The 27,977-nt window shown below is 44.6% G+C and overlaps 1 protein-coding gene across 4 annotated transcripts in view; it reads left to right on the top strand.

Annotated features, from left to right (window-relative positions):
- The window catches only part of LOC144114387 (proto-oncogene vav-like), a 196,643-nt gene that overhangs the window by 101,808 nt on the left and 66,858 nt on the right, over positions 1–27,977 (top strand). For 2 of the 4 annotated variants that reach the window (XM_077648084.1, XM_077648086.1), the window contains exons 4-5: positions 9,545–9,619; positions 24,696–24,804. In XM_077648084.1, coding sequence (XP_077504210.1) covers positions 9,545–9,619; positions 24,696–24,804 — 184 coding nt within the window. The remainder of the gene's footprint in view (positions 1–9,544; positions 9,620–24,695; positions 24,805–27,977) is intronic. The other 2 variants (XM_077648087.1, XM_077648085.1) reach the window with 1 other exon arrangement.

The following is a 27,977-nucleotide window of genomic DNA, read 5'->3' as shown; positions in this document are numbered from 1 at the left end:
GCGTTTCCTCCATCCTTACGATTTGACCCCAGCGGCGCAGGGAGAAAATGAACTGGTCGGCCCAAGGAACGCTGCTTTGTTTTTCTTTTCCCACTTTAAACGAGCCACCTCACCCCCTTAAACTTTAAGTGCGGCTCTACTACTTACGGCGCATCTCGCGCATTGGATTCGGTATCGGCTCATTTTGTGCGCATAACACCACGGTCGATATCTCGAACCGCAGTGCCGATTTAGAAATCTTTAAAAAAAAAGTGTAATCGCCTGCGATTTTGAAGGCCTCCAATTCAGCAGCGTAATATTGTGCCCTAAAGGCAAAATTTAAGAGCGTTCATTAGTTGATAATAGTTAGCCAGTTGTCTTTTAACTACCTACTGCCACGGATGTAATAATGTCCGCCATGTCGCTCAGTTCACCAGCACGGACCACATTTCCGTATCTTTCACGTTTTTTTTTTTTTGAAGAAAAATATATGCGGATTAAAAGAAAAAAACACTTGCTGTACTGCAGGCCGGCATTTTAAGCGACCGTTTTCACCCGCCGCAGTGGCTTCGCGTTCGGCTGCTGATCCCAAGGTCGCGGAGCCATCCACTGCGGCATCCCGCATAGCTCGTGTGTCGCACGTGAAACTCTGCATGCCACGTCATGAATTGCCGTGCCATGGCGTACCATGCTCATTTCATTTTCGAATGAAGGCGTTGTTGCAGCCACTGACTGCAGGTGAAAAAAACAAAAAAAAACCTTTTTAGTAGACTAAAGTCGGACGATTCGGCCGCTCTTGCATACCCCGTCTGCTTTCTCTCGTCCACGACTCCGCGCGTGTACGACGATGAATGCATGATGAATGCCACCCCTGGTTAGTGTGCGCCACGGTCCGCGGCGAGGCATATATATATATATATATATATATATATATATATATATATATATATATATATATATATATATATATATATATATATATATATATATATATATATATACACTCTCAAGGTTCTCTTACACCCAATAAACATAAATACCCACGAGAGCAGCAGATTGGACAGCCGTCGCCGTAGCTCAGTTGGTAGAGCACGGGACGCGATATTCAGAGGTCGAGGGTTCGGATCCCACCGGCGGCATGGTTGTTTTTTTCTGCTGCTTTATAAGTAATTTTCTTTAAGCGATATATTAATTATTATTACGCCACTGTTAAGCACAACACATAAGAAAATTAAAACATTCCCCTATGCACCTTGGTTTCGGTGACGGCTCCCTTCACACACACACGCACGCGCACGCGCACACGCACACGCGCGCACACACACACACACACACACACACACACACACACACACACACACACACACACACACACACACACACACACACACACACACACACACACACACACACACATACACATACATACACACACGCACGCACGCACACACGGTTGTTTTTTCTGCTGCTGTGTAAGAAATTTTCTTTAAGCCGCAGATTAATCGAAGTATTTCCTGTGCACCTTGGTTTCGGTGACTGTTGGCTCCGTTCATAAGTGCGTATGTGCATATATATATATATATATATATATATATATATATATATATATATATATATATATATATATATATATATATATATATATATATATATATATATATATATATATATATATATATATATATATATATATATATATATTACTTTTGAAAGCATTTTTTTTTCTTCCAAGCTTATGGCCCTCCGTTCGCGTTCGAATTAGCCTAGCTTTATTTCGCCGCCATAATTGGGGAAGACGAATCACCGTAAGGAACTCGTGTACACAACAAAAGATGGAAACGTAGATATAGACGCAGGTCATACTGCTAGCGATGGTTGGAGATTACATATCGATTTCTGGGAGAATGGGTGGAAACGTATTTTGTGTGAGCGCAAAGGGAATTAAATGATTTCAGCGTGATGGAAAAGCAGTTTTAAGAGAGAGAAGAACGCGAATGACAGGAAGTATTTCACGCAGAGAAAATGCCCCGCTGTCACGTTCGCTTATTTCGTCCTCCGCGGGTTTCTAGATTTCATATTCTCGGGGTTGTCTTTCAACCTTCGCATCCGGATCAAGGAAAAAATTTGAAAGGCTACGATGGAAGAAAATAAAAAAAAAACACAGATTGGGAGTGGCGGCAGAGACAACGGAAAGTGGATCTGCATGAGCTGCGGACCGGGCTCCGAGAGGTGATCCGTCATAAGCGCGCGGCGTATGATCGTTTTATAAGCGCCCCTTGCCTCGTCGTCGGAGCGAGGCTACCGCGGGGCAGTCGACGCGTTTTTATTGTCGTTTGTTCTTTTATTCTTGGAAGGTAACGGCTCTTGGGGGCCATAAACCTTGACGTCAAGTTATGGCCGGCTTGGGCGCTTGTTTTGCGTTTCTTCGTGCGTGGAAAAAAATGTTCTTGCGCAACTCCATCGACGGCGTTCGCAGGCTTGCTACTATGGGAGCCCGCGTTCCTTCTCACTTGATTTTGAAGGGCCATTACAATGTGGAGGGGAATTAAAAAAAAAGGTAAAGACCCGTCAAGTGCAGGCGGCTCGTGAAGTGGAAGCGGGATTCTTTTCGTGGTTTAAAGCGCCCTTCCTTCGCTTCAGCAATTGACGGCCCGCATTATGTCGTAAGGCGCAAAGCAAGGCTGGCTCCCGGCGCACGCCCCACAGCGCTGCCCCTTCGGACGTGCGCGTTCGACGGTCCGTTCGATCTGTCCCCGAAACTCGACATGCCTCGACTAACCCCAGCCTTCACTGCAGGTCGGCCGGCCGCGCAGCCGTTGGAGGCGGGCTTCACGAACGTGACGTCGTGAGCGCGATCGCGTCGCTTCTCGACTTTCTGTCTCTCCAAGTGCCTCGACCCGTTTGCGTCGCTCACTCGGCATTTATGTCTACGTGTTCCTTTCCTTCGCCAGCCTCTTGTGTGTGCTGTCTTTATTGGCGCTGGCATCTTCGTCCCCTGTGATACGCATTCGCACCCCGAGCCCCCACGTGGCGCGAGCCGGGTCTCGGGCGCCGACACCTGCCTCGCGATGAAAACGCTCCGGCCGGGCGCTGAGGGCGAGAACCTCTCGGGCGGGCTACCCCTTTGGGGGCCCCCGAGAGAATCTTGGCGTTATGCTCGTTGTGCGCGCGCCTGCGCAGTACTTTAGCCGATCGTGCCTCAGGAAAGGAGAAATCAATCGGAACTGCGCGGTTGTGCGCGTCTTCCTCGCAGTCCGGGCGTTTTGGCGGAGAATGCTCAGAAGCGCTTCGCTTCGGGTAATTCTTTGGAGACAAGCAGCCACCTTTTTGCAGAATGGCATTATTGAAGAGACATAGGTGGAGGAAACGGAGAAAATTCACTTCGCCCAGTGTAATTAAGCGGAAATTGAGTGGTGAAAAACGAGACAAAAGAGCCCACCTTTGTTAGCGCTTCTTGGAAAACGCCGCTGTGTGTGATTATTTTAAAAGCGCCCATTTAGCTTATTAGGTGCTGCGTAATTACCTCCAGTTGTTAAGCGTCAGTCCTGTGTGACGTTCTCAATAGAAGCCGCCGCTGAAAAAATTAATGGCGGTCGACCACGCTTTCCCATTTCTGCGGCAGACGTTTGCCGTAAACTCTGGGTGCGTGTAACTTGCCCCCCCCCCCCCCCCCCCCCCCCCCCCCCCCCCCCCCCCCCCCCCCCCCCCGGAGGCTGTCAGGTGCACGAGACATCGATTTTTCGCGCTTTACAAACGCGACCGCAGCGCAGACAAGAGCGTCTATGCTAGCAAAAGGTAGCCGTCTCGGTTCGGACAGCCGTCATGTATATGCCTTTCAGGCACGTGCGCGAATTCTTTTGAAGAAAGGGAGGCCAATTTCGAGCTGAGCTAGGACAGCGTCGGTCGGTCGGTCAGCGCTTTTATTTCCTTTCAAATGGAGTATGGGACTCGGTACAGCTAAAAGCTCGGTACAGCTAAAAGAGGTCCCGACCCCTTAGTTGTTACGCTTTTTTGTGGCTAAGGTTTACTCGGCTGTTATGCAGACCGTTCTTTCTTCATTTTCGAATTGCAGTCAGTTATTAGGTCTGTACGGCTTGTTCCTCTCTTGCGGTACTGACGAGGCTGTGTAATGTGAGTGGCTGTGTAAAGCGCAGGTTCGTCCTCCGCTTTCGGCTGCGGTAACTAAAGTCGCGTTTTATAATAATGATAATTGCTTTTGGGGGGAAAGGAAATGGCGCAGTATCTGTATCATATATCGTTGGACACCTGAACCGCGCCGTAAGGGAAGTGATAAAGGAGGGAGTGAAAGAAGAAACGAAGAAAGAGGTGCCGTAGTGGAGGGCTCCGGAATAATTTCGACCACCTGGGGATCTTTAACGTGCACTGACATCGCACAGCACACGGGCGCCTTTAGCATTTTTCCTCCATAAAAACGCAGCCGCCGGGGTCGGGTTCGAACCCGGGAACTCCGGATCATTAGCCGAGCACCCTAACCACTTAGCCACTGCGGCGTTTTCTCTGGCGCTCAATTCCCGGTTCAGTCGCGAAATACCTCCCTCGAGCTCCCAGAGGGCGCGCCGATTGCGTTGCAAGTAGTCACTGAAGTCCCGTTCCAGTGACTTTATAGTTGCAAGTAGGGTGCCTCCATGCCCGCGCCTCCGCTCAGGGTGAGGACAGCTGCGTCGTCTGCTACGGCGGCCGCCATTCTCGCGCCCGCGGCATGCAGGTTTCGTTCTTGTGTAGGGAGGGCTGCTTGCTTATCGCTCGCCGCGGGCGCTTAAAATAAGAAAATTAAGGTGTCTTGAGGTGCGCTTTTGTTTTACATGAGAATAAAATACTTAATTTTGTTGGAGGGCCTTCTGCTTTTAAAAACGGGACAAGCAGCCAACGCCAAGGCGCCGACGGTAACAAGGAAAGCGGGTATGCAATATATGCGCCAATTATGTCAGTGAAGGTTCTCTAGAATCTATCGCTATAGTTCAAACCTATCTCTTGAACACTGACGCCGTTGGTGCGTCGAAACAGCACTCCACCCCAATATAAACTTGCGTCGTCAGCTAGCTTACTCGCGTGAAGCGACCATCCTCATTGAGAAGCGGAGGGGAAAAAATTCCTGAAAACGTTTACCGAGGTTTGCAATAGATTACGATGAAGGGAACCGTGCCTAAGCAGAGGAGCATGCAATAAATAGTTTTGATTCGCTTTTAAGATGAGCTAAATCTCGATGACGGTTATGTCAAAGCATATTCTGCAGCATACCACCGCGGGTATTGGCAGACCCGTAGGTGTTGTCCTTCCTACGCCAAAACAGGTTTAGGCAGCGTCGAGTGGTCCAAAGGGTGACTTCACCCTAAGTGGGGGCGCGCGCATCGAGGCACCCTAGTTGCAAGTAGTTGCAAGTTGCAGCCAGCTAGGGATGTTATATAAAACCAAGTTCTCCATAACCTCCTTTGGCGCAACTTTCCGCGTCGCATTCGAGTGTGGATCTTTCCTTTTTGGCGAAACGTTGCATACGTGCTTTCTCGCGGGGCCATAGCCTCGAGGGGACCGTGCAGACCTAATTTGCAGGGAATTGCTCGTCATATCTCGCGACCTATTACGGCGAAGTTGCGGGCCCGTTTGCCGCCGTTCTTACTTACTTTTGCAACGCAGCGCTTTCACTCGCATAACCCCTCAAGGCCTGGCGCGTAATTAGAACTCGCTCGCTTTAAATGTTTCACCTGTTGGCATTTGCGGGCACTGCTTGAAAGGCGGTTGAGAAGGAGAGAAGGAGGGTGGCATTTTTATTGTGTGTGTGGGCGCGCGTCTGTGTGCGTTCCTTTCACGATGCAGTGCTCTGTGTCATTCGCTGTATTGCAATACTGCCGTGATGCAGTGAGCTGCAGTAGTGCAGACACCTCCGCCGCTCTTTGTTGCTGAGCTTCATAGCTTCTCGGGACAGAAACTCTGCATCCTGAATGGTCTCTGGATCATCTCGTCCTCCCCCCTGCGGAGTTTAGCGGGGCCAGGGGTGCTACAAGAGTCTCTGGGTCAGCAGCGAATCCAGTGGCCTTTGTATTAATGCGTGATGCATTAGAGGGCCCATGGCGACAAATCGTGGTCTAGAAGTGATGCATGCACGGAAAGGAAGAACGAGTGTGCGAGGACGACAGAAGGAGCGAAGGCGAAAAAGTGGAAAAGGGGAGGAGAAAGGGCGCGTGAGTAAAGGAGCTACCAGAGATACGCGGCCATCTCGGACGCAGCTCTGCGGAAGCTGCGTCGACCACGAGGAACGCGTTCAAGCCACAAAGTGCATGCGAATGCATTTCGCCGTATCAGTTACCTTGATTGCCGCGATATTCGGAGGGTCGTGGGTTCGGATCCCACCGGCGGCATTGTTGTTTTTTCTGCTGCTTTATAATCGATCTCCTTTATGTAACAGACTAATTGAAGTATTATCCTCCCATCTTAAGCACCGCAAATTAAAAAAAAGTAAACGTTCCCCTGTGCACCGTGGTTTCGGTGCCTGTTTGCTTCCGTAATATATATATAATATATATATAATATATATATATATATATATATATATATATATTATAGCGGGTGGGTATGACGCGATGACGCTATGCGTGTGATGGAGGTCCGCACAGGCGTCACGTTGCGTGATTTCACGAACCAGTGACGCTGTTACGTTTTATTTTACAGCCACATAGTGATGCCCGACAACTGTCTAATAGAGCTATCAGCGTAAAAAACACTAAAAACTAAGAAAACAAGGCAGAGTCAGCAGAGCTGGCGGTCGCCCTATCAGGCTTTGAAGGTACAGGCCCCCATATATATATATATATATATATAGCTCAGCTGACTCTGCCTTGTTTTCTTAGTAACTCGACAATATTGTTATCTATAAATATGAGGTTAGAATGCGGGAAGAGGAACGTGTAAATGACATGAGTTGGTTTTGGTATGATTTAAGGTCATTTGCCAGTCAGAACACCACATATTAATTGCGCTTAGGTCTGATTGCAACGCTTGTTGGTCACTTTCAGTAGTAATTTTATGGTAAATAACACAGTAATCGGCGAACAGTCTTACACGGGACGAGATGCAGTTAGGCAAATCATTAATATATATTAGAAAAAGCAATGGACGAAGCACGCTCTCTTGTGGAACGCCGGACGTGACTGGAATAAAAGAGGAATTGCAGTGGTTTATATTTGTGAACTGTGTTTGGGATGACAAAAAATCTTTATCCATAAAATGACTAGATGTTAAGATGTTTTAGTTTCGTTAGTATACTAAGCCTGTGGTGAGGAACACAGTCAAAGCTTTAGAAAAATCCAGAAATGTGGCATCCACTTGGTTCCCGACGTCAATACAGGATATAGTCAACCGATTAACTGTTACTGTTGAGCTCCTTAATTATTGAGGGGCATGTAGCCCACCTTAAGTGATATCCATATCAGCTATTAGAATTTAGAAAACGCACTTTCCCTAGGCTCTGTGGCGCAACAAATTTAGGCTACATCACGCCAAAATACATGCGCATTCGAGAATCTTGCAGGCACGTAACTCCTTTAAATAGCCCAAATAGCCCTCGTCGCAGCGTCCCACAGCCCGTATTTCCTTCGCTTTTCGTTTCCTCTGTTGGATGAAAGCTCGCCTTTTTTCAGGTGTGCAAGCAAAAAAAAAAGTGTTGCAGGTCTGTAACAGGAATTCATTGAGGGAGCTGAGTGAGCTGAGCGGGGGGGAATCGTCATGTGAAGGACTAGCATGCGACTTGCCTAAAGCCGTCCGTGCTGTTTCTTGTCATTTAGGCTGAACACATGTTACCAGCTGAATGGGGTGCAAAAGGAAAAAAAAAACAGCAGTGCTATTCGCAGGGTTAAACAAGTGCGTCAGTGGGCCGTTAAGGTCTTGGTGCCCGGTCTTGGGACAGTCAGTCACCTTCTCTAAAATGTGCAGATTTTCTCAAACGGTTTGCTCTGAACAACCGGCAGAGGACGCCGTCAGCGAGAAAGGATTGCTACCAATAACTGGGCCCTTTCCGCCGAACGGAGTGGAATGTCACTTTGTCCCTCTCGATCACATTCCGCGCACTCCAAACTGTTTTCCGCGTGGCGGAATCTCTGGCATCGATGTGCACTTTTCCCCCCTTAGTGATTTGTTTTTTTTTTCTTTTGCTTTCCTCTGACAGGGGTCCATCACTGCTTCTGGACCACCGTGCAGTGCTATGTCTGCCTGTCTGTTTGTTTGTTCTTCGCTTATGACTCTGGCACGTCTGAATGACTTGGCAGGCTTGCACAAATCGGCGAAAGTTAACTAGGGTGCTTATGCCCCTGAACCATCGAGGAGTATCCTAAATTTTACGGAATATTTGCGACCTGCATCCCAAGCTGTCAAGTGTATCAAATTTTTGCATGTAAGCCAAGCTACAGGGTCTTATTTCTCCTCCTGCCGAAGACTTATCGAAACTTATGCTGATCGGGTGTTTTCTTGAGTGCGAAACTTCACTCCAGGTACCGATGCACCTAAGGCGTGACGCGTTGGGACGTAACAGGTCGGCTGTTGTGTCGTTTGCGCCATAAAGAAGCTCCGCGGACTAGCTCGCGGTGCTGCCGCAGTGTGGCGTCGATTTCATGACAATCACCAATACGACCTTCGCTTCTGACCAGGATATCGGGGCCAAGGGCTAAAGGGAGTGAAGTGTTGTGAATCTCAGTAAGCGGCAGTCGGATGCGAACGAAGAGGTAAATGCCCCTCAAAGGAGGTCCTCCAAATAATGGCGTCATTGAATTGCCGTTACAGCGAGGTCAGTTGCCTTATTTGCACCTGCTAGTCACCTACGATGCTACGATCTGTTTCTCTTTTTCTGTGTGTTTGGAAAAGAGAGAGAGAAGCAGGTGATTTCCTGATGTGTCTACAATGTTTGCACAATAATGCGTTTTCCTTTGTGATAGCACCGCAGTATATGTATGTTTTCGTTCAGCATTTTTGTTTCACGGCCACATGGCCGTCTGCTGACACATAACGCACGCAGTCGTTAACCTGGCCACGCAGTTAGCTGATACATAACGAAGGTACCAATGGCTTAGAAGGGTACAGTGCTAGGTATACGTTGGTAATCCATGTTGATAGATAACGCATGCAGTCGTTAATGTTGCCATGCAGTCAGCTGATACATAACGAGGTAGCAGTGGCTTAGAAGGGTACAGTTTGGGTATACGTTGGTAATTCATGTTCAAATGCAAACACCACCAGGAAGCACGTGCTCGTCACTGTTGCTGCTGGCATTGTCTCCTTTGCTAGAGGTGCACGGTTATTCCGTTTCCCGGCTACTTGATGGCCTGTGACGGATTTTTTTTTTTTTTTTCGGCTAGAGTTCTGTGAGCTTGCCTGAAGCTACTGAAGCCTTACTTATTTTTTGTTTCCTCCATGCCGTTCTATTCATTACCGTGCACAAATATAGGGCAAACATATTCAGCACAAGTATGTGGGTCATTTATAGTATCATTGTGTCGTATGCATAACTTGATTTTTTACTCATAGCAGCCCGCTCATCTCATGGCTTCGTCCTGATTTGCAGGGGCTTTTCGGACAAATCGACAACGTCGCATGACTACTACAATGACGAGGCCTTCAACCTGGAGGATGCTGTCAAGTAAGTAGCTGGGGCATTCCGAGGCTTTACACTGTGATTCCAGAGTGCGAGGGAACCGGCCAGTATCAAAATAGACCTGTGATGAAGAAAATTAGGTTTTGCTTACAGGTTAAAGGGTATGCTCTGTCTCTAAAATAAAACCATGTCGCGCTTTATTAGAGCCAATGTCGGACCTTGCAGTGGGGCTTGTGCAGCACTCCTGGTGCGCTGTTTCTTGGGCGTTTGTTGGATGGATTGTGTGTAAACCTCCATCATGACTAGACTGTCCTCAGCTATCACGAATGGACTGCACTTGCGTGCCGGCCGAATACTCGACAGGCTCGAGAAGCTGCGCCATTGGGCGTCTTCTTTCACCCAGCCCACGCTGTGCGCTTCGATATCTCTAGTTTTTTGGGGCCTCACCTTCAGTGTCACTGCTGCATACAAGAGGCACTCTGTGTTACTCTTTGCATCTCTGGAAATGACTCTGCAGGACTTCGTTCTTTTGTAATTATAGTTGTGTTAACATCATCACGGTTTCCCTTCCCCATTAAGTCCAGCGAAACATGAGTGTCTGAGCTAATCTGTCTGTCCTCTATCTCTATCTAAATCTTTGTATCGTCTATCATCTGCCTGTTTATGGCGTCTTATCTAGCTGTTCAGACATTCTGCATCTGTAGAGTCGAAGGAGCACATGAAAGAAAATGCATTTTTTTATATCCTCCGTGGGGCAGTCTGAGTCATACCGTGGCATGGCTACGTTTTCATCCCCCCCCCAGATGGGGTAGATTTCAACAAGGGGGCAATTGCTCATTAGTATTCACCTGAGCACTGGCTGCAAAGCAAAGTTTCTGAGAGGTGTATAGCTTCCCTTTTACGCTGTATTGCTGTGCTCATCTAGATGCTAATGTGTATAGTAACCATAATCATGGAGAAAGAAAAACACAGGAGAGAGAGTTGCGTGGTAAAGGGAGAAAGTCTGACCAGGTGACAGCGCACGGCTCGTTTCATTGGCCAGGGCCGGATTTTACTTGTGCGTATTTGGAGAGAGAAAGAGGGAACGCAGCGGCTTCAAGAGAGCTTGGCTTGTTTTTTTTTTCCCGCCTCCATGTTGATTATTACTCCCTAATTCACTTGCCCATTGTCGGAGAAAGCGTTGCAAGGGAAAGTGGTGAACCAATCGTGGGCAGCCAAGAAAAAAAAAGTAAATTGTAGGGTTTGACGACCCATAGGGACTATGGGCACCGTGTGCATCTAACTCCGGAGCGACACGCGTGCGTGTCCAGAGTGAGAAGGCGGCGCGCGTTCTGGGAGACGGCGACGCGAACTCGCCGGAGCGGCATTGTGAAGCAGAATTTTGCGGTGCGCCAGGGAGGTTATTTCACGCACCAGTGAACTTTGTAAAGAGTACAAGAAATTGTCGTGCTGTTGGCTGCAACAACACTTACAATTCGCCTAGGATCCAGTTTTACGTGCATCTTCCTGACCGAAAACTGACACGGATACATTGTTTTCATTCTAGCCAGTCGAGCTTTTACTTCCATTGCAGTTCCGTATCGCACAGCTGGCCCTGTGAAATATCTTGCGAAGAGAAGAGATTTTTCTCAGTCTTCTAAATTTTGGGTTCGGCAGGAAAGTGTGCCTGAAATATATATATATATATATATATATATATATATATATATATATATATATATATATATATATATATATATATATATATATATATATATATATATATAGTCTACTGCGCTCGGTAATGGATCATATTCAAGCGTTTCTACCGAGCACAATATACGCCCCTTGCCGTGCGGGTGCTAAAAAAGAAATACTTTTTCTTTTTGCCTTTTTTTTCTAAGCAGTGAATACTTTCATAAATGTACTGTAGATTTTCGGCTTTCAGATAAAAGTGAAAGGGGGACGCAGGTTGTTTGTAGTTGTCGCACGACATCCTACTGACCATTTAGTCACATCTTACCACAGTAATCTGTCATTAATTATTAGTGTAAGATAATTCTAGCTATGCACGGAATCTTTTCTTCTTTCCAGTGAACTTTGTTATCAGTGCTTATGGAGAGCTTTGCCAGGTCCTCTGGAGCTACTATGACATGTTTTTGATAATTTTTGCTTCTGTGTCTGACAGACCGAGATATATGCAGCAACTACATTACACAACCTTACACAAAGTACACAATTAAACCTTTCGGGAAAATCCCGTTTCTTGTGTATCAAAGTTGCGCCGTACGACACTCTCTCTAAGCTGGGGCAATCGGACCACGATCGCTTGTCCCATTCAAACAGTTCTATTGTGCATTCTTGATAGTTTTTGCTAGTAGGAAGGTCTTCGCACTCTCCGATTTCTACGCTCTCAAGAGGTCATTCAGGCCATAGTTAATGCCTTCGAAATGGTTGACCACATACTCCACCTTCACTGGCTTTGCACTTCCCAAAAAAGAACGAACATGCAACATAACGCCCACAAAAATATCAGAACCATCGCTGTTTGCCTTTGTATCTTACGACGCAGTGCAGGATGGCGTAAGTTAACCTCACACACATGGAATGTAAGTGTTCGCGAGAAGAGGATTTCATAAGGGCTTCTAATACGTTCTAGGTTGTCTGATTTGGCCACCTTTGAAAATTTTGGGCACACTTTGCTGCAGCTCGGTATTCCCTATTCTTGAGGGTCACTATACTCCGTTTCAAACATAATGTGCAACGCTGTCAAAGCTAGCACTCTTCTTTGCGCTGCCTGCATCCGCGACCAAAAAGTAGTGCGTTATTTGTGGTGAGCGAAACATAGTAAATGCTTTTCCTGCAAGCTTACCACATGACACATTTGTCATGATCTGTGTCATTGCTGACAACACGCTGTCGCTTTCTCGTGCCATAGACCACTCGGGCACAGAACAAGCGCGGAGTAACACGCCTCTCTTTATTTTCCCGTCCAGACTACTACCGTACCTTTCACAGCGTTGCAGCTGATGTATGAAGCGGAGTATAGTTTTCGACAGTGTGTCACTGCACTCCAAAGAGCTACCATAGCAGCGTCATGTTTGCATTTTCCTGCAATGCCTGTCATGCAGCTGCAGGTTGTTCCGACAAGGTGCTTGGTCGGTGACAGCTGCATTAGAAAGAACTGCTAAAACTTGCCTAAGCGAACAAACGAATATTCGTTCAAGTTTATAGATTTCGAGGGCGCGAAGAAGTATGTCTGCGCGATGCACCGGGCCAACACTTCACGCCCGTCTTCCGCCAAAATTTCTCTCACGTCGTGAACATGGCAGGATTAAAAAAGCTTGCAGCCTTAGCCAACTTCCCTCCTTGAAAAAAACTTGTCAGCACAAAGGCAGACGCAACCCGGCGGCGCGCAGGTGCTCGTCTGCTACAGCGCGGAGCCGTCGCCACGTCCGGTCTCGAGGGGAGTGCGCGCACGTGGGCGCGGACACGGGCGCCTTTTGCGTTTTACCTCCATCGAAACGCGGCCGTTGCGATTGGGGTTGGAACCCGGGTACTTCGGCTCAGTAGACGAGCGCCATAACCACTGAGCCACCGCTGCGGGAAACACAAGGGGGCGACAACGGTTACGTGTTTTGAAAGTGCTTTCTCAGCTGCTGTGTCAAAATTTGCACAGAAAACATTGTTTGCACATGACTGCCCATTCCCCGCACCTTGCGTTTACCGTACGGCAGTGCTAAAACTCGCTGCTAAATAAGAGAGCCTTACTGCAAAGCCTTGCTGTTCTGGTTCACTATTGCTGTAGAAGATGGAGATTTTCGATTAATTCTGACCGGATTGGGCAAGTACTTCACCGAAACGTAATATAAGACGAAACTGAATGCAAGATTCCACCTCTGTGCAAAATCTGAGCCTGAAGGAGTGGGTGGTTAGGCCAAGACAATTTTTTTCAGTTTTCTCTGATCGACACAACAGTCGGTACATAGCAGAGCTCTTGCATTACGTGCTATGTATGAAACAGAGTATAAACATAGATTAACATAAACGCTAAGAGTGGACACTCGGGCCCTTTCTGAGCCGAGCTTGGCTTTCTATGCCTCTGCCAGATGGCGTTGCGCATACAAAAAAATATAGGGTGCCTTGATGCGCGTACCCTTTCCTAAGGTGGGGATAGCCGCTTCGTCTGCTATGTTGTTCGCTATGTCTCTGCCCACTCCTCTCAATGCGCTTCGTCCACGTGCGTTGGAGCTAAACGTGCTGCCCGCAGAAATGTTTTGCTTGTGGAGAGCAAAACTAAGTAAGAAAACGCAGCTGCTGATGAATGAAATATTATGTTTTTACGGAAGTAAAATGGAGGCACTCTTTAGGCTCGCGAACAATCCCACTAGTAACTATTGTGGTGGCACATTATGATGACACTCTTATTTTATACAGGTGCAAATATAATGCTGTGGTACAGTATTTTGCACCCTATCTGCTACATCCACTGTACCAGCATAATTCATGCTACTTTTCATGTAAGGTGGCCAGTTTTAGTGTAGTGTGAAATTTTTTTTTTTTTTTTTCACCAACACAGAAAATCTTTACTGAAAATACAGGCCTCAGTACAAAAAAAAATTGCAGGATGGTTACGGCTGTGTAACGCGATGTGCAGAGATAGCTGTTTAGGCGTTTAGTTTTGAAGATATTTGGAGGTAGAAAAGGTACAGTGACCTCATATCGCACTGGTGTAGGGGTCAGGTGATGCACCCCTGCACTGGCAGGCGGCTGTTCCAAACAGAGCCACCCGTAGGCTTATGCGACCCAGGTTGACCGGCTCAGCCGGTGGGTGTGCTAGCATCCACCTGTTATGCCGACAGCAACGAGAAACCCAGGGAATGGCACCTAACAGCTTTCGCTGTAATAAAGAACCTCGAGAGAAAGCGAGGGATATTCGCTATGTGTCATGTAAAATAGCATGGTTTGCCTGTGTTGTTCTGTTAATTGAAGGCCGCAGTAATTGCTGACATCAAAGAAGTTAGCACTGTTGTTTCAAATTGTGGATCTTGCTCTCTCTTAATCTAATTTAGACCCATATCATACTGATAGAGCACCTATACAATACATACGAGTATGTATCAGGCCAGTACATAATTTTTGCTCTGAATGTGAGCAAATACAGTATAGTATGCCTTTTTCTCTGCTTTATATTCAGTCGTAATGCGAGGGGTGACTTCTGACTTTTATTTTCGGTAAAAAAAAAAAAAACTCCCATATGATTCTGATTACCTTCGAGTAAATGTGGTCTTCTGAAAGCCTTAGTCTCTATGCGTCATGGCGTACTGGCGGATTACTTTTCAGTGGCCTTGGACGCTGTGTGTTCTACCATGAGACACCATTGAAAACAGCTTTTTCGAGCTTCCAAAACATAGCGCGCTGTTTCCAGCTTAGTAACTTTCCAGTAACGTGCGTCCTGGTGACAACGTGTATTAATCCTCAGTCTTAACCCTGACCTATTGTCTGGTCATATTACATCCTCAGAACATTAGCCTCAAAGTGCCTTTGTGGCACAATTTTAGAACATTACAGTGAATGTTCCACTTGTAGAATCTGCTTCATATGCAGTCCCCAAGGCTACATATACTGAGTATGCAGTTCCATGTACTACGAGCAATAAATGAAATGAAATTGTACAAGACAGTTGAAACATGAACAGCAAACTTAGCCAGGGGAAGCTCAATGCCAGAGCAAGTTAATATTACTTCGAAGGCACAAAGACTGTCCTTTATAAGTGGTTATCACTCGGTTGTATTTTCTCTGCAGGAGTTAGTGGTGGTGTTTTTAAAGCACAGCTCTTAGGCGCCCGTTCCTGCGTTCCATGGCGTTGTCGACGTAACTGGTTGTCTGAGCAGCAGAGCGATATTCCACCTGGAAGGCTGCTGCCACGGGAAGATCCTGGAGGGTGGCTAGCAGTGTATCATGCCACCTTCCACTGCGCATCGGAGTAGTCGACGCAGTCGGTATAACACGCCACCTGACAAATCACCCGTGTCATCTCACAGGTGGCAGGTAGTAGCAGAGTGAAACGCCACCTGCAATGGCGAAAGCGGAGGAATGGATAGCTGGAAGGTGGCTGCTAAGGGTAGATCCCGAAGGGTTGCTAGCAGCTTAACATGCCACCTGCCAGCGGTGGTAGGTGGTATGTGAAGAGCCGTGCTCAAACCTTGCATTACCGATTATCCTATCTGTCTGTCTTTTTTTTTTTTGTTGGCATTTCAGTACACTTGTTCACATTTAAGTTTTTGCTGATAGTACATTTACTCATTTGCTATGTGTAGAATGTGGCTAATTATAAATTTGCAGCACACGCTAATTGGTGAAACGTCACCTATATTATTTTTAGTGGTTTATTCAAAAAAGAAAATCAAACTGAAGCACCTGAGCTGCGGCTAGCAAAAATAAAAGGACAGGGAGAGCACAGGGAGGGGGGGAAGAGGGCAGCGATAGAAAGTTAACAATATTGCAAGTTTTCTAGCAAAGCATAATAATAAATGTTTGCATCAGAATGCTGAATTTGATTATAATACCTATTATGCACAAACTCCTCTTCAATAAAGACCTCTCAATCAATTGGAGCTGAGAGAAAATTAGCTTGAAATGATCTGTGGCAAATATGAAAAATGTTTGTCCCAGCACTCAGCACGCAGTACATACTGAGAACGTCGCTGCGACAGCATTTGACCACAATTTACTGATATACCCAGGAACATCCAAGATTGCCTTCAAGATGCCTGACATTGTCTAGATTGTGGCATGTACAGGCCTCTCCAATATATGTAAAAGAACAATCAGTCAGTTTTCACAAAAATTTGATTTTTTTTTTGTCATTTCTCAACTAAAGCGGAAAGTGACCTTTGTATATTATATGCCTAGAGGAAAACTAGTTAAGAAACAGGAAGAAATGGGCTTGTCACCATTTGACCATTCAATAAGTCATTACTCCATGATTATATTATGGCGTAATCGCTAACGGAATGGTAAAACTTTGCTCCCTTTCATATTGGAGGGGCCTGTAAACTAAATGCCAGGAATGGAAGCCAGAAGACTGGCCTTTACGAAGAGGACACGTATGGGACCAACGGCAGTGAATGTGTGTTCCCCGAGAAATACTGAAGGGTATGCTCGTTTCATGCATGAGCCGCATACAGGTGCCTTCTTTGCAAGAATGAATCCTGTAGGGAACTCGCAAAAAAAAAAAAGCAACAACAATGTTAGATAGCAACAGGCCCTAAATGCATGGAAAGTACTTATACAGAGATTCTTTCCCAGAGTGCAACAAATGTTCTGCAGAAATTTAATGCCCTGCCTTTACACTCAGGAGAGCAAGCATAAGTGAAACCCAAGTGCCCAACTACAGTGACCACAACTGCAAGTGACTCATTTTATTTGGCTTTGGTTTCATTTGAACTAGTCAAATAATAAACATGTACAATCCAAAATATCTCATATTTTTGGATATTATCATTCATGTGTCCACCTGCCAAGGGCGGCTTAGTGGTTAGGGCACTCAGCTACTGAGCCGGAAGGCCCGGGTTCAGCATTGGCCACGGTGGCCGCATTTCGACGGAGACAAAACATGAAAGGTGCTCATCTGTGGTGCAATGCCGGTATATAAGAAACTCCAGGTGGTCTAAATTGGGGGGTATTAATAGGGGAGATAAATACATTTTCGCCCATTTTACCGTGGCTGACACAGTTCAAAGCCGCCCGGACACAACCCCGTGATCATGTACGCTACCGAGCGTACGCCGACCACGGCGGGCCTTGCTCTGAGGGGACAAAGGAACGACACACTGGCTGACAAAAACAGGCATTTATTACTACAGCAACAAAACGCCAGCTAGCAACAAAATACGCTAATGAATCGAGGTCGTCCGACTCGCCAGCAAGGTTACGAGCGAATGTTCGCCCACGCTAGAGCAGGGGATACTCGGAGGCTGGACAGGACGAGATGCTGGAGAACGGTCCTCCCCACGAGGCCTCGCTTCGTGGGTGGAGAGTGGAGCACCGCGAGTCTGCTCCCGACGACGTTCCCCAGCCAAAGAGCCTGATGCTGTGGGCTCTGTCCCGTGCGCGCGCAGCAAGCAGTCTGTCTGTGGTGTCCTCCCTTGTTAGTTACGGTAAGTAACCAGGGAATGCGCCCCTCCCTTGAGGCGATGCTGTTGCTGCAGGGCGCATCGCGAGAAAGCAAAACTAAAAGGGACGAGGGGCACGTCCTCACAAAATTAATTCGGAGCCCTCTGCTACAGTGTCCCTCAAAGCCAATATGTCATTTCAGGACAACAAACCCTCCAATTTACATTCGTTATTTCTTTCATTTTTGACAAACACTGCGAAATGCTTTCTTTGACATCAAGAAATACTTTCAGGCTGCACAAGTTTTCATTTTCTCATTATTAAACCGTGGCATTTAAGTTCGTTTCTGTTGCTGTTCTGTGAATTGGTCCTGAATTGATTGCTTTACTCGCATCTGCTCACTGTAATCCCATGCTAATGCTTCTAGGGTGCTGTAGGAATCAAATAAGTAAAAGATGATATTAAATCTTCTGAAACTTGTGATGCAAGCAGTGGTTACAGGCAGGTAAATTCAGTGCTTGAAAAAGCTTACTTTGGCTCAGCTTGATGAGAGACATAAGCTGATCGCCATGTAACAGTCAGTGGAGGTGCCAATACCTTTCAGAGAGCACGTGGCACAACAGCTTTATTACAGACAAAAGCAAATAAAAAACTTCAGGAACTGGCTACAATGGGCGAGAGGCCTTGCGGCACTGAAGGCCTCCAGTTGCTCAGTAGAATGAGACACTCTCCAGAATCTTGCTCTGATGGCTCAGCACTGTGCGCACAAGGGGCCACACACTCGACAGTGGTCACTACAATTGGGCACTTGTTTTTCTTATGTGTTTTGCCAAGTGTACTAGCAAGACGTTTGAATTTTTGCAAAACATTTTTTATACTTTGGAAGAGAATGTTCTTTGTAGGCATAACTTTGTTGCAGTGTTCACTTCCAGATTCGTTCTTGCAGAGAAAGTGTCTGTATGCGAGCCTTGCATGAGACAAGCCTTCCCTGCAGTGCTTTTCTGAGGCATTCACTATTGTTGGCCACACCCGTATCCGTCCTCTTTGTAAACAATGGTCTCCTGGTTCCCAATCTCGGTATTTACTGCACATGCCACAATCTACGTAACATCCTAGTCTTCTGGACATTTTCATTAACTAGATGTCCTTGAGCGTATCATAAGTACATTGTCATGCAGAAATTTTTATTACATACTGCCTTGTTGGGTGTTGTGAGGATGAGCATTTCTCACACAGTCTACAAATGCTTAGAAGACACTAAATTCATATAAAGTGTGTTTTCTCTTGTGTCTTGTGCACATGGCACGAATGGCATTAGAGGTGCTAATTAAAAGGAACTGGTATTAAACTGTGTTGCAAAAAATGGAGCATTCTGGTCGGATGGAAACTTGGGCACGTTGGTATAAATGCATATTGGGCAGAACAGCGCAGCCAGATAAAAAGACACAGAAGGAAACAGCCACATTATTGCCAAACTAGTACAGTAGATGTCTTAAGGATATTGTACTTGCTGACAGCTGGAGGCACATGCTGCTATGCCACTGGATGGCATGCCCTCAGCTAGCCTTGCCCATGCAAAGTGTCATTTCCCAGGAGCATGTCAACATGAAAACGAAAAAAAAAAAAAACTCACAATGACAGTGCCTTATATATTTTTTTAATTATTTCTATTTCGGAAGACAACACTCAGTGAGCTGTTCTCTAAGCAAGGTTATTGCATAATTCAGTTCTTTCTTATTTTCTGAGAGTTTCTTAACGCATCACCTGAGCAGGGGCTTTTCAAAGGTGATCAAGTGCCACCAGTCCAGTATACCATCAGGTTTTGCTTCTGCATGTCCTCTCCTAGCAAGCCTATGTGGATGATGGATGACTAAACCTTTGTACGTATGCTCATTCTTGGAATATGAAGAAGTCAGTGATACTTTTTGTAAGGCACAGAGCAGATAACCGAAGGCCAGTTAAGCTAACGGAGTGGATTCCAAAGGAAGGTAAGCATAGCAGGGTGTGACAGAGGGTTAGGAGGGTGGATGAGGTTGGGAAGTTTGTTATGATAAGGTGGCCACAGCTGATGCAGGACAGGGTCAGTTGGATATCAGTGGTACAGGCCTTTGTCTTGCAGGGGATGCAATTAGGCTGATGATGAGGATAATGATACGTCTTTTGCGACTAAAGCAGCTTACTCTACTATGTGTTGTAGAAACCATATGTATGTTTATATGGACTGATGAGTAACCCTAACTACGTCAACAGTGGCGGTTGGTATATGGGCTCTAAAAAATGTTCACTGATGCAGTCTGAGCCACATAGCATCAACTACTGGTGAGGCGCATAAAGCACTCCAAAGATTTCGGCAGTATGTCGCACCTGATGCCACTGAGCTGAGCGGCACTCGTGAAGAAAAAGTCCTCTATGTCTTCCCGTGGATCCCGAGGCATTGTGAGCCTCATCGAAATGAAGAATAGTTGTCTTAATTACTATTTTAACAAATTTGATTTGTTATTGCCAAGACAGTTGGGCTTTTGACCAGGCTGTTCTGCTAATGTCTCCTTAATAGCACCTCCTTCGGATAAATTTAAGATGGGAATTTGTAAAGGTGAACTAGTTAGATAAGTTTCTATGATTTCGCGAGAGCTTTTCATATCATTGACCATGACTTTTTTTAAAACGAACTTTATCATGTAATTAGTCCTGACCTAAAATTACTTTGAAGTTATTTTCTCAATCGAGAGCTAGTTAGCTGCCATGGTGGCTCAGTGGTTATGTTGCTTAGCTGCTGACCTGAAAGACGCAGGTTTGATCTCGGCCGCGGCAGTCACATTTTGATCAAGGCAAAATGCTAGAGGACCGTGTTCTGTGCTGTATGGCAGTGCACATTAAAGAGCCTCAGGTGGTTGAAAATTATCCAGAGCCTTCCACTATGGTGTCCCTCATAGCCAGAGTCACTTTGAGACGTTAAACGCCATAAACCATAAACCCAGAGCTAGTAGTCGCCATATCATCTGTTCAGTCACACAAAGATCATCAACATAGGTGTTCCACAAGGCTCCATTCTTGGTGCTCTTGTATTTTTAATTTGTGTCAATAATTTATCGTTGTGCTTTTCATCATCATCATCAACAGCAGCACAGTATCTTTTGTATGCAGATGACATGACAGCATTTAGCAGACATGAAAAATTCAATAAGCATGTGAACAACTAAGTCATGATCTAATATAAGTACATTGTACCCGAAAAGCATACTGATAATTAACCAGCCCAAGATCAAGTACATGCCTTTTAGCTCGCGGGTCGAAAATTGATCTTACATAACTGCAGTTTTCATTACTGTACCTTCCTTGGCATAGATCTTGATATATATTTGAAGTGCACCCCGCATATTTACCTTATTAAACAATATTTCATAAGCCATGTGAAGTCTGAAACCATGCAACCACTTTGCCAAATGCACACTAATCACGTTTTACTATGCATTTATTCATAGTTACCTGAATTATTGTGAGAGTGCCTGGTGACGTTTATATCAGTCTCATTTAGATCTACTTATGCACATATCCCAAATCAAACTGTGTTCGTTACATGTGGTCCCCTCTATACTCTATGTCACTCTGTTTTCCTAAGAACTGCACATTATTTGAATTAATGAGCTAATCAGATTTAACCTGGGAATTATTGCATTCTGGTTCGTCTCTAGTCTAACTACTTGGAAAAACTAGCATTTCTCTCTGCAAAACAACTTAAATCTACCAACTAAAGTATGCACTAATATGGTAAGCAGGCTTTTGGATTTACTATAACTGGATAGCGGAGCAGCTTATTGTTCAGTGTTAACCCTACCCCATTTCCTTCATAATTTTAACAATCATTGCATGCTTTTGTTTTTTAATTTTTACCATATGGATTCTTCTCTCTTGTTTGGATATTTTGATGTATGAATTTTTTTCATACTATTGTTGGGATTTTCTTGGGTTTCTTGCATTGTTAGTATGTTCATTACTATGATGATACATGATAATTGTCTTGTGGTTTTTGGATGTTTTTTTTTTGTTGTAATGCAATATTTATTTTCTTTTCAAATCTTCTCGGTTTGCTGACTACTCTAAGCTTTTTATGACAGGTTCTATTATGGTGTTTTACTTGGGGATCTCTTTCTTCATTATATTCTCCAAAGCTTTGTATCTTGGCAGCATATTAATACCTTTGAACTTGGTCTTGAACAGCCATGGTGCATAACCACGCCTTCTGGTTTCGGGATGGTATGCCATGTGCCTTCTTTCCAGCTTTAAGCGCAATGCGACAGAGAGACATTAGGACCAAATGGGCATTCACCATGGCTGCCTCCATAGGCTGGAACACAACATGGCCTTTAAATTTTCTTGGGGCATTCTGTGCAATCACACTAAGCTTCTGCATATTGTCTACATCTTCTAAGCTTCTGCATCTGTTTGGTAATGCAGACTCTGGAAACAGTGCTTCACGTAACATCTTTGAGATTACGGATCACATTATCATAGTTTGCCCCTTGTACACTTGCAAAGGCTGGTGTTGGCTGCTTCCATGGCCTATTTTGACGCCGGGCCACTATCAGCGGGCCTAATATGGGAACTTGGCCAGTGGCTTGGAAATCTCTGCATGCAGTTAGAGGGCTATTTCACTTTTTAAGCACCGCGGGTCTCGACTCACGGTAGTGAGGTGACAAATTTGTGCTTTATATGTTCGCAATTCTTTTCTGTCCCCCTCATCACTCATCATTCATCTTTTTCTGCCTATTTCTTTTTTTATCAGTGCTGAGTAGCAGTCTTTAGAATCATCACTCAGTTCGACCTCTTTGACTTTCCTTGTAAACAAACCTCTCTAGTTCGGTCACTGGTGAACTTTGTTGCATTTGCCAGCTTTGCTGGTATGAAAAATGAGTCCTTTTGTGTAGTGTGAAAGTGACGTATTTAATAGAAAAAGCGAATTCAGGGAAAAACAATTTTGTTGCGTCAGGCTTTGTTAGGCTTGATGAATCTATGTGCTGGAAGAATTGTGGCAACTTGCTGTTGACCCACTATGCATCTACGCATCATTAGACAAATTGCACCTAATGCAACATTTTTCACAGATGCCTCATGTGTCATGGAGTTAAGATGGAGCCAAGGTGATAAAATAGGTGGGCAAAAGGTCTATGTACATAATGAAGTCTGTTGCAGAATGTGACGCCAGTCTTGTCGACACTGGCAAGGCAACCAGAAAATGTGAATCAATCATGAAACTTCAAGATGTTCTTGACTACAAGTCTTCATAAAAGAGGGTGGACTGTAGTCCCAGCGGAGATGATTGTGGTAACTGCACTTGTGAATGCATGGGCCATTTGCTATCTGGTTGATGGCAAACCAGTGTCAGTCATTTCAAGAGGATTTCAAGAGGAAATGTCATGTTCATTTTTTTCTGCGTCCCACCATGGTGTTGTGAAAATTCAAAGAAAAAAATGCACCCATACATTTGAGAAAGTTGATAATCCTGCAGAAAAAGTCTTAGGTGTCCTTAGGCCATTGCCCTTGACAAGGAGATGTTTTGGTCCCAAAGACAGTGATTAATATGCAGATGAAAACCAGACAATTGGTATTATGTTTAGTTATTTACCCGCTCTGTGGGATGGCACACCACAGTCGCTAAGGGTAGTGGAGAAAGCAAAGGGAGATTAGAAAATGCGTAATTAAACTTGAAAACTGTACTACAAAAGTGTGCTACAAAAGTGTGCTACAAAAGTGTGCTACAAAAGTGTGCTACAAAAGTGTACTACAAAAGTCTACTGCAATAATTCTAAGCCCTTAAAGACATTATGTGGTCCCATGAAGAAAACACACCATGGGAAGTTCTACAATCCATTTTTAATGAGCTTATTTTCTAATTATAGATAGTTTTTAGGATAACAACAAATTGAGTACCTTAAGCTTTTAATGGGCAGGAACAGCAAACACTTGGAATGTCTAAGCTGCAAACTTTTTCAACATTTTTTCGTCGGCCTTTAGACACAACTCTTGATGGAAGAATGTTTATTTTATGAAATAAAGTTTCTTTTACTGCTTTGAATTGTTAGGCATACCATGTTAATATCATCAGTGGGTATAAAGGTTTGTAAAAATGTTTTGTAATTTCTAAATGATCACATCTTCCTTAAAAGTGCTAAATTTTATTCTCACGCCAAAAGTGATAACTTGCAAACAATCTAATGTACACCATCATTCTTTGGAATTTATGCAGGTCTGCCATTAGTTATGCAGTGAACTAGAACAAAAAGTCTGTGATGAGTTTTTTGGCAGTTATTGCAAAGAAACTGAAAACATGCACTGAAAATGTTTTTCCGAAAGCACGGATATTCAGTTAACAGGCCACAACATGAAAAATTGTTAATGGATCTCAAAAATCTTAATTTATTACGTCTTGGTACTTAATCAATCAGCGTGCCATACCCAATGAGCGTGCCAAATTTCAAGAGAAAATTTTCACTGAATGTAACTTTATTCATGTTGACTTAACACAGAAATGAACAAAATTGCATTTTGAGAAAAATAATAATGAAGCTTAGAAGTTCTATATGCACAAGTTTCTATATACACGAGAAAGCAAAGTCCTAGAGTGCTAAAATACTCCATACCTATAGGAAGGTTCTCCTTGAACGCTTCCCTCGTGTCTTTTTACACATCTAGCAGCTCGCCATTTTTCTTTATTTGCTTGCTTCATTTAGGACTGTGCAAGTAAAAATTTAGCCTATAACTTTTAAATGGCACTAGCTAGAATCGTAATTTTTTGTGCAGAAGCTAAAAAAATGTTGGCGGTTATAAAAGGAAATAAAAATGAAAAACGTCATTTTTGAAGAAAATTGGCTCCAAGAGTGTTCTCATAACTTCCAAAATCAAGTCCTTGCTTTCCTGGGTGTCTCTTAAATGTCATTTATGCTGAGTACTTTCACTGTCAACGTTTAGAAGTAGCTTGGTTTTTGAAGTGTTGATCATATAAGCCTGGTGCCATGACCCTTTCCAGCCACAATGATGACACAATGGTGGTCTTCGATTTCCCTGTAACACCTCGTCGAACACGCGAAGAGGATGTTTATGAAGATTTATGCTACGTCACCCTGCGGGTTAATGAGGTAGTGCCTCGTCCAAGTAAAACTGGCTCTGCACCCCATGACACATTCTTTGTGGTTTCTCGGAAAGGCCCAGCATTTTTTACTTGTATTTGATGGCATTTTTTATTGTGGCTGTTCATATGACTGCGGCCACTTTTAACCTTGTTTGGCACATGATAGCCTTAGCATGCTTATGTGCTTGAAAACCCATAATGCACAACTTTCCATTCCTGAATCCAGACCAAGTCTCATGAGCTCCTTTAAGTGCACTTTCTGCATCCAGTTTCTGATGCCATCAACTGCAATTTTTAAGAGAAGGAAAATGTTCTTGACAAGGCTTTAGCATGGGATGTACTGCTTTTGCTCTTTTTACAAAGCATACAGTTATGTCTGTTTTATTATGACGCGATTTCGAGCAGTTAAAGTATGAACCAAATGGAGTCGTGACATTGGAGACGCACATGGTGATATGTGTTTCTCGTTTGTCTGGGAGGTACTTCAACTGTGAGCTATGCTGTACCAGTAAGGCTAAATGGGCACTCCAGTAGGGATGTCTGCATCACAGGATTTGTTTTTATTTCCTGGAAATAAAACCTTGTTCCGTATGTATAAGTAGGAGTTGGACTTTTCGGTTTTTGTTTTTTGCAAATTTGGCGGACTTTTTTCGGTTTTTATTTAAGAATCAAAGTTTCGGTGTTTTTCAGTGGGTATTATTTTCGGCAAATGAAATACTGACCTTTTTTGGCGATTTAATGCAGGAATCTTTTGTGGTCAAAAGTCAATTGGTCTATCTCGGTGTTTTTGTCATCATGAACAATATATTTACCAGTAATTAGCGTGCCAGTGGCAGTACTTGGAGCTGTGCTTGTAGAAGAAGTTGCTATCATCATTAAAAGAGTAACTCAAGTGAAATGAGGTAGCCAGAAGACAAAATCACAAGTGGAACTTTACTTCTAAGAACAATGTTGACATTTTAATGCTGGGTTGTTGTACTGGGCAACTAGTGAGGGCGGGGCATCACGTGGTCTGTGTGTCAATGGCAGAAATGGAACTGCCACCCAATTGTCACGGTAGCCAGAACGCATTTTCATGATGCCCATGCATGGTTTCGTGTCAGTGTGCTGCATGCAGCATTTTCGTGATGCCCATGCATGGTTTCGTGTCAGTGTGCTGCATGCAGTTTATTAACCTGCTTAGATGACTAAATGCTCTAAGCTGGTGATGATAGTGAACCAACAGTGCTTAGCTGGCAGGCGGCGAGGATGTGGTGCTTCCAGGTCATCAAAAGGCATGTATGCTACCAGAGCATTCTCTCAAATTGCACAACTTCAAAGCTTAATCAACAACACTATCGTTGCATCATGCTCCTTGCTTTCTGCTTACTTAATTTCAGCTTTGGCTGAGTGTAATTTGCATCCAACAACCAGCTACCTATGCCTTGTATGCCAAGAATACTGACGTTTTTCGGTTAAAACTGAATTTCGAAAACTGGATTTGGTGGACTTTTATCGGTCTTTTTCAGTTTAAATCGAAATGTCCAACCCCTGTGTATAAGTAACGGCTTAAAGCTTGATGCACTTACTCTTGTAACCTTAGCTTTTTGGAATCAGTGAACTCGTTGTTAAAATGTGGAAGAAATAGGTAGCACAAATCACCACATTTAAAGTGAAATTTATTACAGTAGAATCTCGTTACAACGAACTTCACAGGACTGCCGAATTTAATTCGTTATATTTGAAATATCGTAGTACTGAAAAACCATTATTTTCATGTCAGTAATGCATCACAAGAACTAAAATTACGTACCTTTGCAGATTTACGTGTTGGTAAGTAATTAATAAACGATAACGCTGGGCACAGTTTAACTACAATTTATTGCTTGAAGAAGTCTGTTATCTTCTTCTGGCGAGTAGACGACAAGCGTTGCAGGACGAACGCCTCCACATCCTCGACCTTCCTGTGCACGTCATCGGGGACATCTTTGCAGCGCCCGAGGAATGATCGGGTCTTCTCTAGAAAGACTAGGACATCCGAGCCGGAAAAAATCTCTTCCTCTTCGTGCGCTGATCCAGTGTCGGCATCGTCTTCGTCGCTAATACATTCTTCTTGCTCACGTACTTGATTCATGATGTCTTCGGTGGTGAGCTCCGCGGATGTAGCCGCCACGCTGTCGCTGTCCACATAAGTCGCTGTCCACGGCAATCCGCCTTGTCCACGGTAGTTGCCCAGCCGCAGACGTTTTCTTGAGGGAGCCAGCTGCGACTCTCGATGTAGTTTTATGATCTTGTCTAGATCTTTGAGCATCGTTGCCTTTGTTGACGGTGTGATGTCAAGCTCCCTGCACAAGTCCACTTGCTTTTTTCCAGCATTCAGCTGCGACAGAATGTCCACTTTTTCTTTAAGCGAAAATGCACAACACAATCACAGCGCCGATAACTTTGCAGATCCTACCATTTGCTGTCAACTTGGTGACACTGCGCTGAATATGCTCACGACTACGGCCAGCGCCTCCTCTCTACGGCGCAGTATGCGACCACACGCTGCATGATGGACGAATTATAATGGCTTTACCCTTTGTATCGGGCGGTAGCTTGCACCGCCTAGCCATTCAACGCGACACTCGCGTTGATGCCGATGCTGCTGGGGCTGTATCCGTTGCAACGGGTTCCCCAGCGCATAGCTGCTGCTTCGGATGATGATGATAGGCGTCAGCTTCAGGGATTTAGTACGAAACTTCGACGGAACTTCGTAATAACGAAGCGTCTTGCGACGATTGAGAGATTAAATTACATACGTTATTCTGAAATATCCGGTAATCTGAAATTCGTAGTACTGAAAGTTTTTTACATTGAAAACATAGGCATTTTGGCGGGGATTTAGAAGAAATTCGTAAATCTGAAAATTTCGTTAATCTTATGTTCGTAGTAACGAGATTTTACTGTAGTTCCCAGCTGCAAGTTCCAAGCTAAAATTTCAGAATATGGGTCGGCCGGCTTATCTTAAACTTCATTGTGAAGTACATACGTCAAATAAGATGCTGTATACCTGACCCTTCTCTTTCTTTGATGCTAATAGAAATAAGTGCTAACAGTATATGGCTACACTGGGTACTGCCTCATTTCACTTTTTGCCGATGGCATTTTTTTAGGTGCTATTATGAGTGGCAGCTTCTGTTTAATTGCAACATGAGTGCC

This window comes from Amblyomma americanum, chromosome 1, assembly GCF_052857255.1.
Source record: "Amblyomma americanum isolate KBUSLIRL-KWMA chromosome 1, ASM5285725v1, whole genome shotgun sequence".
Classification (NCBI taxonomy): Eukaryota; Metazoa; Arthropoda; class Arachnida; order Ixodida; family Ixodidae; genus Amblyomma; species Amblyomma americanum.
This window is presented reverse-complemented; position numbering and strand designations above follow the sequence as displayed.